Consider the following 13,529-nt stretch of genomic DNA (forward strand, 5'->3'; position numbering starts at 1 on the left):
TGGGTATTTGCGATTACATACCTACATTGGCTCCTATTTACATACATATCTACATACATATGTATATATATAAGCATGTAGGTATGTGGATATGTGTGTGGAAATTTTTAATCGAAAGATACTCTTTTTGAACAATATTAAATCGAAAACTGCTTTATCGACATTTTTAAATTTCAATCGGTCACATTTTCGCATCTACACACATGTGTATGTATGTAAGCATGCATGTACGTACATACAATACATACATACATTTGTGCTTGTTTGCGCCTTTCCATTTGCTCTTTCAATAAAGCCACTCAGTATTTTATAGCCATAGGAGTGAGTGAATGCGCCATAACGCGTGTGGTGGTTGAAGCGAAACAGTTTGCGGCATTGATCGCATTGTGCGCTCTGAATTGAGTATCTTACCACTGCCAGACCATGACGTTCTTCTCTGGCAGACATGGTCTCGACTTCCACCACGTGCTGTGCTTCGTCGCAAGGTGAGCGAGCACCCAAGGCTCCGCCGACCAGTTTCATAGCGGACGGTGATTATGATAATACGCAATCAAACAAATGTGAAAAACAACAAAACAAAAGTCAAAGTGGCCGGCTGAGTGTCACTGAGCACGCAAAAACTCGCATGTACATACATACATACGTACGCACACAAGCAAACCCAAACGCAGCCACGACAGTGCATTAAATTTAGTCGAAAACAATCTGACAGATAGATACAAATGTGCTACGACGAGTATGTGCATGTGGCAGTCTCTTTTGTCATTCTTAAAGATACCCAAGTCGCTCCCAACAAAATACGTGCTGTGCGCTCTCGTAACGCTGCGCTGCTTGCTTCGCTGGGCCTGATTCGGATGACTGCGATGCGACAGACGTACCCACGGACAGTTGGGCTGAATTTGTCGTGTTGTGCGTGTGTGTCTGCTGTTGCCAGCCCAACCAGCGATAGACGCAGTTGTCCTTATCCTCGTCACTTCGATTACGTACATACGTACATACATACATACTTACATAGGTGTTGTCGCAGAGAGTGAAGCAGCAAAGTGTCCCCAAGCAGCGACGCCAGAGCAGAGCACTGACAGTCAAGAACATTACGCCCCAGCTAAGAGCGCACATTTTGGTGTTGCCTGTGGCAGCACAGCTGTGCGTGTGTGGTTTGCTTCGGTGTTGGTAGTTGATAGTGTCATTGCCGCCGATGGTGGTGCTTGATTGAGCTGGTGTGAGTCGCCGCTGCAAGCAAGAAGTTGTCGTTGTAGAAGCGGCGACAGCACACAGCAGAAGTTGAATTCTCACAGCGACAAAAAGTGCCACAGCCAGTCAGTGTCACCCACGACTTTGTAGGAAGTGGACATACTATGTGCAGGAGTGAAGTGGAAAAGTAGAATAAGAAGTTCGACGGGTACAAGTTGGATAAGAACTAGAATTTGTACGCTGATTGGCGAATGAAAAAAAAGCAAAAGAACATAAAACGCATGCCACAGTGTCCAACTACTAAAAAAAACAAAAGTACTGAGAGTGATAACATAATTAAGAAAAAAGTTGTGTGCATTGCAATAAAACTAGTGAATATGTACCTAGTCACGCAATAAGTGAGAGCCTGAAAATTTGTATTATGTAAATAAAGCTAAATTATATCACATAACTCTTTTGACGCAACGAAAAAATAGAAAAAAAAAATAGCGAGAACACAAACAATTTCCATTTACCCGAAGCTGAGGTTTTCGAATTTGTATTTTGAACTAAATATTGGAACTCATCGAAATACTACTTATCGCAGTGTTAAAATTCACCAGGGACAGTTAACTAAGAAGCTGATTCGACAAGAATTTTGAAAACGCATAATTTCGTTTTTCCAAAAGGTAAGTCTTATGGACGTCATTTGCAAGCCGTCGGCATTTATGATTTGCGGTGGTGCTACATTCATACATATCGTCCCGTTTCTGCCTTAACCACGTATCTACAATTTTTGGGAAAACTAATATTACCACTTATAACAGCTGTTTAAGCGTCACACTATTTGAAAATAGAACAAAGTCTTAATGAGGATGCTCACTACTGTTAGTGGAAACAGAAATATTACGTAAAAAATGCGTTTATTGTATCCTAGGGGAAGAAATTAAGCATTTTTTCTTACACTCTCTAAAATACATCTATTGCAGATACCAGGTTAAGGCAGAAACGGGACGATATGTATATACATATGTGCGCACATACACCGCATTTAAATTATGTACAAATGTTAAATATCAACAATATCAAACTTAAATTTGCGCTCTAGAAAAAAATCTTGAAATAAGCGGTTAATATATGTAGGTACCGTATGCCTAAGAATTTTTTTAGTTACAATACCTTTGCGCCCAAAATTCTTGATTTGTGTCTAAGCATGAAATTCTTGTTTTATTTCTGAGTACGTACATATACTTGCTTAGATTCTTCAATTAGAAAATTAATTTCTATTAGCGTTTTCTTTTCCAGAAATAATGTGGCATTTATTCTGCCCTACGTCGCGGCTGCGAAGTTTGCCTGCCCTTTCTTTAAAATATTGCACTCTGATAATGTTGCCCTAAAACAAGGTGAAATTTTTTCCGAGAAAAGAAGACGCCATAAATCTTCAAATCACAATTGAGAAATTCTTGCCTGGTGGTTCCGCTTATGCGTGAAAAAATTTTAAATGGAACTTGCACATAAATATGTAGATAGATATAAGAAAAACGCAACTTTAAAAATTGTCGGCCAAATATTTCATGTCTTACCTACCAAAAAACAAACCCAACTGAAATTTTTGCACAGAAAAAATATGGCTTTTAACATTTAAAAGATCGTCTCATTGAATAGTTACCAGACAACCGCTTTTTTATAAAACATTTTGAGGATTAAAAAAAAGATAAGATAAAAGATAAGATAAGATCAATCGTAGCCTGATTAGTGCAAGATCTATACACTTTTTGTATACCTTTTATGAAGGAGAATTGTTATCTAGGGCAGGGATGGGCAAATTTTTACACATACATTTTATGTATTAGTAATGAGAGTCGGAGTACACGAAGTTATATTACACTCGTCTACCCCGTTCATGCTGGGCTCTTGAAGTCACCCCTCATCTAGCACCTAAATGAGCCAAGCCGGCTCCAAAGTGCAAAAGGCTCGTGGGAGCCACTTTGTCCATCTCTGATCTATGGGATTCGCTTAAACGCGAAGAGTAAACAACTCAAAAAACTCGGAAGTTAACAGTGGTGAAATTCAGAATTTTAGAAGTTCAGTCTGAGTTTCTTTGTGTGAATAAAATATTGTATCAGCAGAAGTACATACAAAAACGCAACATTCAAAATGCCACAAAAAAAAATGAAAAATGTAAATTCTCTGAATTAATTGACGAAAACGCGACACTAAAATTTAAGAAATACTTTTCGAGTAGTTTGGCTCGAAAGTTTTCGCCTTTCACAAAATTTTGTACAGTCCTTTTTCGAGGCAGGAAAAATTTCCATCTTTCGAGGCTTTCGAAGCACAGTGTATTATTTCCATATTCTAGAAAATGTTAATTAAATTATTTCATATCGGCAAATTTCAAAATAACGTCAAAAATGTTTTTAGAAAAGCCTGATAAAAACGAAATAACAACAACAACAACATTTAAATCAAAGTAGAGGGCGGGACGGGATTTGATTTGGCAGATTACCAAGCGCAATAATATTTAAACTTGTATACATATTTGAAACTGAAACTAAATGTTTAAGTTGTTGGTGTTATGTTATTTATGCAACAACCGCTAAAATACCATTTCGGTCTTATTTTTTAGATATATGTATTCTTTTTAATGAACATACATTTTTGGGATTTTAGTAAACTAGGACTGAGCATTTCATTTAAAGTAAAACGATGTTAGCTTAAATTTAATTTTAGCAATTTATTAATTTCGGCCGCTATGGTGTAGTGGTCAGCAGTGCGCGCTTCCACTCCGCAGCACCTGGGTTCAGGCCCTCGTCAAAGCAACATCGCAAAAAAATTTAGAAAAAAATTTTTTTCTTAACCGTGGTCGTCCCTCGGCAGGCAAGGGCAAACCTCCGGATGTATTTCTGCCATGAAAAACCGCTTCTCATAAAAATAAAATCGCCGTTCGGAGTCGGCGTAAAACAGTAGGTCCCTTCGCTTTGTGTGACAACATCAAGGCGCACGCCACAAGTCGGAGGAGAAGCTCGGCCAATCTAAAAAAAAAAATTATTAATTTCATTAGAACCGCAAACTCGTTATCCGCGATTATTCGATAAAGTTTGTATCTCAGTTTGTTTGCCACTCCCCTTAGACTTTAAACAGCACAACTTTAGCTGCTGGAAAGTGCTGGTTTTGATGACATTTTTTTTTCAGGCCTACTAATTTATTTTCTTTGAGCACTTCATTTGCATTTGATCTCGACCGAGACAAACTTTTGTATTTAGGCTTTTAAATAGATAAAGCTTGATTCATTAACTTCTCAATGGTACCCAATTTTTGTAAGTAGCGCTAGAAATATTTTTGGAATTTTTTTGAGCCAACTTGACTTTTAATTAAAAGTGCATTTCTGTCAGTTTATAATTCCTTGTTATAAGGAAATTCTAAATATAAGTACATCTCATTGTTCAGATATGAGGTCTTATAATATAACTCCTCCATTTAAGAAGCTAAAGAAATTCAGAATTATATATTTTCACTTTAAAAATGCAGTAGTGGACTAAAGATAAATGTTCTTATATCCATATACCTATGTAATACTCCTATATTGGCAGTAAGAGCTAGTACCGTCCGAAAACATTACAGTACAGATATATCAATAAACACGTACGAAAGAAAAGGAACACGTACGTTTAAAAAAAAAACATGTACACAACACATACACAAAAACGGTACTAGACTGTCTCGCTTTGATTTCGGAATGCTTACACATTGAGAAGTTAGCTTACTGACAATATAGAAGTATTAAATATATTCATTAATGATATGAATCCATTGTTTTTTATTCTTTTAGATTAGGAAGATTGTCTTATTGCAGAAAAATCCTACACTATTGAAACATACATATCTTCTTACTATAGAACTATTTTGTAAGGTAGTTTGTGCTAAGCGTAGTTTATTATTTACATATATGAGCTCAGTGAGTTTTTCTTACTCCATCCCTCAAACACATTTTAACAAATGAATAATCCGAAAATGTACTAATAAAGTCGCTAAATGCCAGTGAAAGTAAATTTTAATAACTTTAAAAAAAAACAAAGCGGATAATTGTGAGAAGAGCAAATCAGGGGCATTCGCTGCTCCGGTCAAAGCGTTGTGTGGCCATTTAACGTTCGCTGCGGGCGCTGCGGGTTAAACGCGTTCAAGAAAGGCCACTTAAAGACCATAATTAACAACTTGACAAGCCAGAGCACTCAGAGGCCTTGTTATACTAATAACTTCAAGCAACTATGCATAGAAAAAAAGCCAAAAAAATGACATAGAAAAAGGTGAAACTGTAACAGACTAAGCGCTGCGAGTGGAATAGGGGGGGACGAAGCTGGGGCCCATAAAAGCCAATTTAAAACTAAAAAGCGCAGCTTTGATTGTGTTATATACATGAATGTTGGCGTGCAGACGTTTTATCATCTTGTTTTCGGCGTTTATTATTATTATTATTAATTTAGTTTAACTGTGAGAAAAACTGACATTAAATGCCTTTATTAAAAGCACCAAAGAGCGAGGTCATAAGATGAAACAAAAAAAACAAGAACAATATATTTACATTTGTATGTACACACACACACATGCATACATACAAACACAATAAATCAGAAATATGCTGAAAATTAAGCAGCCATAACGAAAATATGCACTAGACAACAATGCCAGTGGCAGCGCTGGCGTCCAAATGGCCAAGTGGCCAAGCGCCCGACGCCACTGTTCGCGCAGCGAGATGACAGACGACATCTTGCAGCAGTGAACAAGCGGACATAGCCGCGGATGTTCATATTTTTAATTGAAATCTCGCAATCGGGGCGAACAAATCGAAAAGGCAGCCAATCGAAAGGGGCCAAGAAAGGCCAGGTCATGGCAGCTCAATTGACAGCGCGCGGCGCAATTAAACCAATCACTGCCGCATGCAGATGCCCACTACATGTGCACATGTATGTATGTATGTATGTATGTACTTAAAATCCATTTGTAAATATGTATGTACAACTTCGTATGACACAAATTGCCAGAAAATTCATTCGAAGTGTAGTAGTCCATTAAGGCAACACAATCATGGCCGATTGGGCAATACATACATACATACATATATGCATACATACGTACACTACAGACACACATATGTACATACATTTGCATGTAGTAATTATTGGTATATCTGTTATACACGATGTCAATAAAATGTAACACCAATACCACAGCTTGGTGGCGCAACTGTCGCCGCCAGCCCCTGCTCGTCCACTTCCACGGCTGCAAACCGAACCGCACCCCTCTCCCATCGCGCGCGACACCGTTGACCGCTTTAGCTTTTAGTGCTTGTCGTATCCCGCCAGTCTCACATTTGTGGCTGTCATTAAAAATGTTTTGTGATTTTTGTCCTCTACAGTTTCCGCCGATCGCAGGTCGCGCTCTCTCCCCTCTACCCTCCCCCCCGATCTGTTGCCTTCGCCGCGGTAATATGCTTTTACAACTACTGGTCTTCAAATTTTATGACATCAAAAGGCGGCCAACTCCGCGACCAAGTCCGCCCAGCTCTATGCACGCAAATTAAAAGAACAATGAAGAAAAAAAAAGAACACTGAAAGACAGAAATAATAAATTTTCGTCCCCTTTGTTAAGATTTCACAACTTGTCGTTTAAGAGAGGGGATACGCCGATGGAAGAGGGAACGTGGCAACAACTTACAACTACATACACGGAATCTTAGTAATCAAAAATCAAAGCAGCAAGATCGCTTCTTCTCTGCTTCTGCTCCCAACTACTTTTGCGCTATTTTGTTGATTTTAATGTCGTTACTGTGTTTTACTGCTTATAACTATTTACATAGATACATATGTTCATACATACATAGCTACCGCTATACAGATATGTACTTGTCCACAGTTGTTTGTTTTTGCCCGTAGTGGCGATCGTTGCGATCACTTTAAGCCACTTTTTGTCTTCTCATTTGCTGCGTTCGTTTGTTAATTTATCTTTCTAATGGGCTCGTAAAATCTGTAAACACCCGACGGGTCGCATGTTGCCGGCTCTTGTAAATTGGCATTGGAGCCATCAATGTTGACAAGAGCTGCGCGAATAGCCCTCGCCCTCGTCTGCCTGTCCACTCTACAACTGGAATCGGAATTGGAGTTAGGAGCTCCAGTAACTCCTGGAAGCTTCACTAAAGGGGGTTTAAGTCATTCCGGAGGCGAAGGGGGGCAAACGCAACGACCTCCATTTCTTGCAAGTGGATTTGTAAACCTACGTTGAGTATGTCCCTGCACTTTTCGATAGGAAAATCAAAGATCAATAGTGGACATCAGACCTTCAGCAGCCACTCATTATCGAGGCAAAGAAGGTGAGGGATCAGTGAGCACTCTACTCACAGTGCCTATTTATTAAGTTGTCATAACAAACGAGGTGGTAAAGAAGGAGCCATACAAAGCCGCAATAGAAGAGGGTTAGGTGAGTTACGATATAGTCGGACGTGACTTTCTTTTTATTCATAAAAATTTATGAATTTATTCATAAAAATAAACATAATCCTAAAAAATTTATTGAAAACTCAAACCAATGGCGGCAGAAATAAAGGTTCCCTGCAGCCGGCTGCTTGTGAAGTCAATCCTATATCTATGTATGTAGTAGGTACCGATTTCTATGCACTATGGCTTTATAATTACCTAACTATGTACGATCGAATCGGTGTTGCCTTTAATGGCCTGTCGCATTTTGTTAATGCCTTTTTATACGCTTTTTCCCATCAAAAATTTGACAACTAAAGATTTTGTCAAAGAATTCCAAAAACGGTTAGTAGCTAGCGCGCGAGCAATTGAGCGCTAAGAAAGCTCATTAGGATTTTATAGCGGTCACAACCGGGCTACCTAGAAAACAGCATAAAAATAAAGCCAGCAGCAGCAGCAGCAGCTCAACACCCAAACAAGCTAAGCGGCTAAAAAGAGGCTAATACGAGATAAAAAGACACACACAAAAAATCAAAAAAACACAAAAACACAAAAACACGAATTCATACATACAAGTTAACACTAACTGAAAATCCAATCTAAATGTTAATGATCATCGCACACAATCGCCGCCGATAATAAATCAACATCAAACCAACATCAGCAGTTCAGGCTCACCAGTACCGGCCAAAGTCGCTGCTGAAGCTGGTAAAAAAAAAAAAAAAAAAATGGAAACGCGCCAGCAGTCGGATCGTCAACGAGCTACCACCAGTGATAAAAGTGTCATCTTCGTTTGGCTGGTGACGCTCGCTGGCGATTATGGCTGACGCTTGACGAGCGAGCAGCTTTTGTTGTTGTTGGAAGCTGCTATGGTTTTTCGGCGCTGCTGGCAACTTTCTGGGCATTGCCAGCTTTGTAGTTTTTTTTTTTTTTTTTTTTTTTTNTTTTTTTTTTTTTTTTTTTTTTTTTACTGACAAACACTTATGAAGAAGAAAAATAAAAAAAAATCTGTAAGTTAACATAAAAGGAGCGTGTTTTGGAATTTTTTTGTCACGACTATTGTTGCTGTTGTTGTGCGCATTAACAAACTACTGTCGTTTTTATGTCATGTTCGGTCATTGTTGTTCCAGACAAGTGACAGTTGCTGCAGCAAGCGGCAAGCGGCAAGCGTCAATTTATGAGTGCGACTTATTGTGAACATCATTTACATATGTATGTATGTACAGCCATCTATGTATGTATGTATGTATGAGTATGCGAGCATGTTTGTCAAACTGAGATGGCAACCAAAATGTGTCAACTGGGCCTTAAGGCTGGCGACGCGCGCCGCTTACATGAACTACGCGTGTAAATTAGTGCGGCAGCGGCGGCGGTCGACGATGTTGAAAGTTGGTAAAAACAAATTGGAATACTTTGTGGTGACAGGCAGGCAGGCAGGCAGGGTCACAGTGCAGCCGAGGTCACTTGCCGCTTACGACGAAATTCGTCGGCTATTCGTTTTTTTTATTTCTTAATGCATATTTAATTTTTTATTTTTTTTTGCCTGACGGCCGTTGTCTTTCGTGATTTTATTACTCTTTTCAGTTTTATTGAATGCTGCTGATTGTCGTAAACGAATTTCGTTCGCAGCTTGATTTGCTGCTGCACCCGTGTAAGTCGTAATTATTTACGATCGATTAAAAGCCTTCATTTCTCACACGATTTACATGCTGGACCCGATATATTCTATTTGTCCATACACACATACCTATGTACCTCCATATGTAAATATGTATGGACATGTGTGTGGAGTTTATGACTTGGCATCTTCCTTCATTCCTTGCGCGCTCTTGGCGGCAGTTGAAGGCGATTTCGGCAAGTAACTCAAATCGCGGCGAGTTATGGCAGAAACTGTTGCTGTTAGTGTTGTAAAACATACATATTTTATGTGCTAGCTGACAAGGAATAGCCCCGCTCCCGAACACTTTATATGCCATGCCGTGAATAGTTTGCATGAATACAGATTAGAAAGCTAAAGAATTTCCTGCCGATGGGCGGTGGTCTTCATCGCTCTGTCACCAATGTTCAGCAGTAATTTAGCCCATTCGACCTCTGCAGTGGCATTCGTGCCTGGAAGTGTAAAGAGCCAAAGTTTTTCGCTTTCGAGGAGCACTCCGCTTTCGAGCCGCACTCTCTGTGAACATCAACTTAATTTTCGAAAGCCCAACTACAATGGTCTTTTACGCAGCGCAAAATATTTTTTTTTTGTCACTTTATTCTCGCACTTGATTCACGGTGCCGTCTCCTCCAGCGTCAAGCAGAGAATACAAAAGTGCTTACCTGACATTTTTTCCAATTCTGTACTTCTTTTTTCATTCTTTTCTGCTGTCATCCAAAATATAAATTTGGCGTTCAAGATCACTTGAATTTATGATTTGAGTTATGTCCCTGCCTGGCAGCATACAAATCTACGTACATATAGTGTACATTAGGGTGGCTCACAAGAAATTATTAGATACAAATTGGGGAATTTTTTTGGCAACTTTTCAATGCCGTTTTCATGAATGCTGGTATAACTGTGTAATTTATTTGATAAAAGTAATGCGTTACCCAAATACTTTTTGTGAAAATATGCGATTTCTAAGCAACCCAGCCTACGAAAAATATAGAATTGCAAACCCAAATATTTTGGTGGTTATAAAACTCATAAAATGTCGCGGGTACTTATATTCCGTTAGATTAGGGAAACCTCATTTTTCATTGTATGGAAGGTGAGGCAGTCTAATGTACATACATACATATGCACGCATGTGCCTGTTTATTGTCCATTCAACCGTTTGCGTTTTGTGCCATTTCTCGTTGATTTTAGCACAAAAGCTCACACCTTCAAGTGTACATACATACATACATACATACATATGCATGCAGATAATTTAGTATGTATGAGTGCGCTCACTGTAATTTTACGATCTGTGTGTGAAATAGGTACTACATCCACATCCTCCATGATAATCCTCACGCGTTCGCTTCGCTTACTGCGAATTGCTGTTGGCGACATTTATGGCGTAATTTCTGTGCGTCCTTGATTGGCAGTTGTCTCTCGCGACGTTATGGTTGTCCCTTCAGCGCATTCTTTTGAAAAAATCTTTTGCGCGCAATGATCGCCTGTGATGCTTGTTGCTCGTAAAAAATGTAAAGAAATTAAGAAGTTTTGCCCTTCCTCAGAGTCGCTGATGTCGCTGGCAAGTGTTGCCTGCCATATGCGATCTCGCGAATCAATGCACTCAAGTGCGTCTTCGCTTATCCACTTTGACATCAAGGAAATGATGCAATCTCCATCTCGAAGCACTCGACTCGGCTCCACTCCACTCCACTCAACTTAATTCCAGTTTAATCTACTTGACGGTGCCTCTCTCTCTTTTTGCCCAGCTTCGCACCACTTCCATCAGCGTTTCGTATCATTTCGTTTGTATTGAATTTAGTAGAGCGGGCATTTTTTTTTTAGCTGAGTAGGAGATGTCATCTTTCTAATTATGCACAGATGATCGCAGATGAATGCAGCCATTCATGTTTTCGTTTGGTTTTTGTTGCTGCTAGTGTGAAGCGCTGCTCTAACCGCAAACTACCACTTCAGACTGTCAATCAAGATAATGGTGGTGGCGGATGAGCCAGAACTGTATTAAGAAGAGCCACAATTATTCAGAAAAGCGGAAACTTAGTTTTTATTTTAAGTTGTTGTTGCCACTTTATAGCTAACAAAAATTTGTGACTCATAGCTAACAAAAAAAAAAACAGTAAATTAATTCAGTAATTTCAATAAAAAACTCTTATTTTCTCTCATTTCAGTTTTTAATAAACGAAAATTCGCAAACAAGCGTAAAAGCAAAAATGGAACACCTCATGTCTGCCTTCATGCCGCCCGCCTACCTGCTGGGCCATCCGCCCACCGCCGCACCTGGCTCAATGTCCGTTTCGAATGCCGCATCGCCTGCCACCTCGCCCATCGCCGGTGCATTGGCCAAGCCGAAGCGCTGGGGCTCTCCACCCGTCAATCTCGCCGCGCAGTTTATCAACCCTGTGACGGGCAAGAAGCGCGTTCAGTGCTCCATCTGCCTGAAGACCTTCTGCGACAAGGGCGCGCTGAAGATACACTTCTCTGCCGTGCACTTGCGTGAGATGCACAAATGCACTGTTGAGGGTTGCAACATGGTGTTCAGCTCGCGTCGCTCCCGCAACCGTCACAGCGCCAACCCCAATCCGAAGCTGCACTCGCCTCACATCCGCCGCAAGATATCACCGCACGATGGCCGCACGGCGCAACAATTTCCCGTGTTTTCATTGTCACCTGCCGGTCTGTTGCCTTCGGCCGCATTTCCGGGCCTCATGCCACCTGCAGCCGCTGGTGGTTATGGCGCGCACCCAGCGACCATGTTTGGTGAATTCCCACCGCCCACAAATCCTGCCAACTTACAGCGCATGTTGGCCAGTCACGAGCGGCTGGGAGTGAGTGGTGGCTTGCGATACAGCTCTACAGGCACGGGTTCTACCTCAGCGTCCGATGCAGAGGGTGAAGATGACAGTTACATCCTGGACGTACACACAACCATCTCCAATACTAGTCACGGTGATAGTCATAGCGATGTGGACGACTACTGCCGTGAAGTCGATGCGACCTACGTAGATGACGAGGCAGCACGTGACGCCGAAGTTAGAGATGAGGATGAAGAACTGATATCGGTGTCTATTGACGAGGAAGCGGAGTTGAATTTCGCACAAATGGAGAACTCTAACGAACCGCTGGATTTTAGTCTACACAAGCGTCGCATCGCTGCAGTGGAGACACCTTTATCCAGCCCAGTTGCAGCAGCAAATCCCACCAACAGCCCCACCCCCAGCGCTAGTCCCCAGCGAACGGTGATGGCAAAGTCTAATGGATTCTCGGTGGATTGCTTGCTGGGCAAGCGTAAGCGCAACAACAACAATAGCAACAATAACGAAGTGGTCGAGGAGCCAGTCTCGCCGCCAGTGGTTGTTAAAATGGAGGCGGAGGATGAAACCACAACGGATTGCATGCAAGGCCTTGACCTGACGCCGCAATTGGCCCAAAACCAAATGCTCAATGCGGAGACGATCCCGAAATGCATAAATGCAGCCACATCTCCGTCATCCTTTTCGCCCGAGGCACACCAACTGCGCCTCCTGCAATCACAGATGTTCGCAGCCGCCGCAGCCGCCGCCGCAGCACAGTCTTCCGAAGCGCCCTACGCTCCCACCGCGCTACCAGCGACAGACGCTGTAGCCGATGGGTCCTCGCCAGCACCACCAATGTGGAATCTGCTCTCCGAAGTCTACCGATCGATGCTCATGAGCGGCGGCATCAAGCAGCAGACACAGACGCAGGCGCAGTACAACGAAATGTCGACAAGCGCGATTTCGGTGTAGAGTCAGAGCCCGTCTATTGTCAGTTGTTAACGCTGCGACCGTCCTTCCAAGTAGTCATCTCAAACACCGTTACCTTGTTATATATTTTTAGTAATGCAGGCTCGGCCTCTTGCGGCCGGAGTCAATCGTTAGCCCAATACTGGGACGCAATGATATACACACATATTTATGTACTATAGGTAATAAGGTTTTAAATATCAATTCAAATTAAATGTAAATATGTATTTATTTGTATTAATCGTAATCGTATTTTTGTAAATTTATTTCATTTTACCTGCGAAAGTATTAAAATTTAATTTCAACCATTTCATTGGAAGAATTTTGGTGTAATAAATTTATTTTAAATTTTAACTATATAATTTTATGTTCAATGGACTTCTTTGTAATCACAATAAAGTATACGTTTTTCTTAAAGGATATCTCAAAAATAAATAAAAATACTCAATGTAACTGTAATTGATTTAAGTACAA

At 40.8% G+C, this 13,529-nt stretch overlaps 1 protein-coding gene across 2 annotated transcripts; it reads left to right on the plus strand.

Annotated features, from left to right (window-relative positions):
* The first annotated feature begins 738 nt into the window (after positions 1-738).
* On the plus strand, positions 739-13,280 carry LOC108359704 (protein disconnected-like). 2 transcript variants are annotated; one of them, XM_017611677.1, is made up of 2 exons: positions 739-746; positions 11,463-13,280. In XM_017611677.1, exon 2 carries the CDS (start codon positions 11,505-11,507, stop codon positions 13,056-13,058), a length of 1,554 nt encoding a protein of 517 aa, XP_017467166.1. In that variant the 5' UTR covers positions 739-746; positions 11,463-11,504; the 3' UTR covers positions 13,059-13,280. The 2 variants fall into 2 exon arrangements, with proteins under 2 accessions (XP_017467166.1, XP_017467165.1); XM_017611676.1 differs by lacking the exon at positions 739-746 and adding an exon at positions 781-1,859.
* Positions 13,281-13,529: the final 249 nt, after the last annotated feature.

This window comes from Rhagoletis zephyria, unplaced genomic scaffold (genome assembly GCF_001687245.7).
Source record: "Rhagoletis zephyria isolate East Lansing unplaced genomic scaffold, Rhagoletis_zephyria_1.1 Rzeph_scaffold_00439, whole genome shotgun sequence".
NCBI classification, from domain to species: Eukaryota; Metazoa; Arthropoda; class Insecta; order Diptera; family Tephritidae; genus Rhagoletis; species Rhagoletis zephyria.

Excerpts from the sequence above, each read along its gene's own strand:
- LOC108359704 (XM_017611677.1), top strand. The coding sequence starts at position 11,505 with ATGGAACACCTCATGTCTGCCTTCATGCCGCCCGCCTACCTGCTGGGC.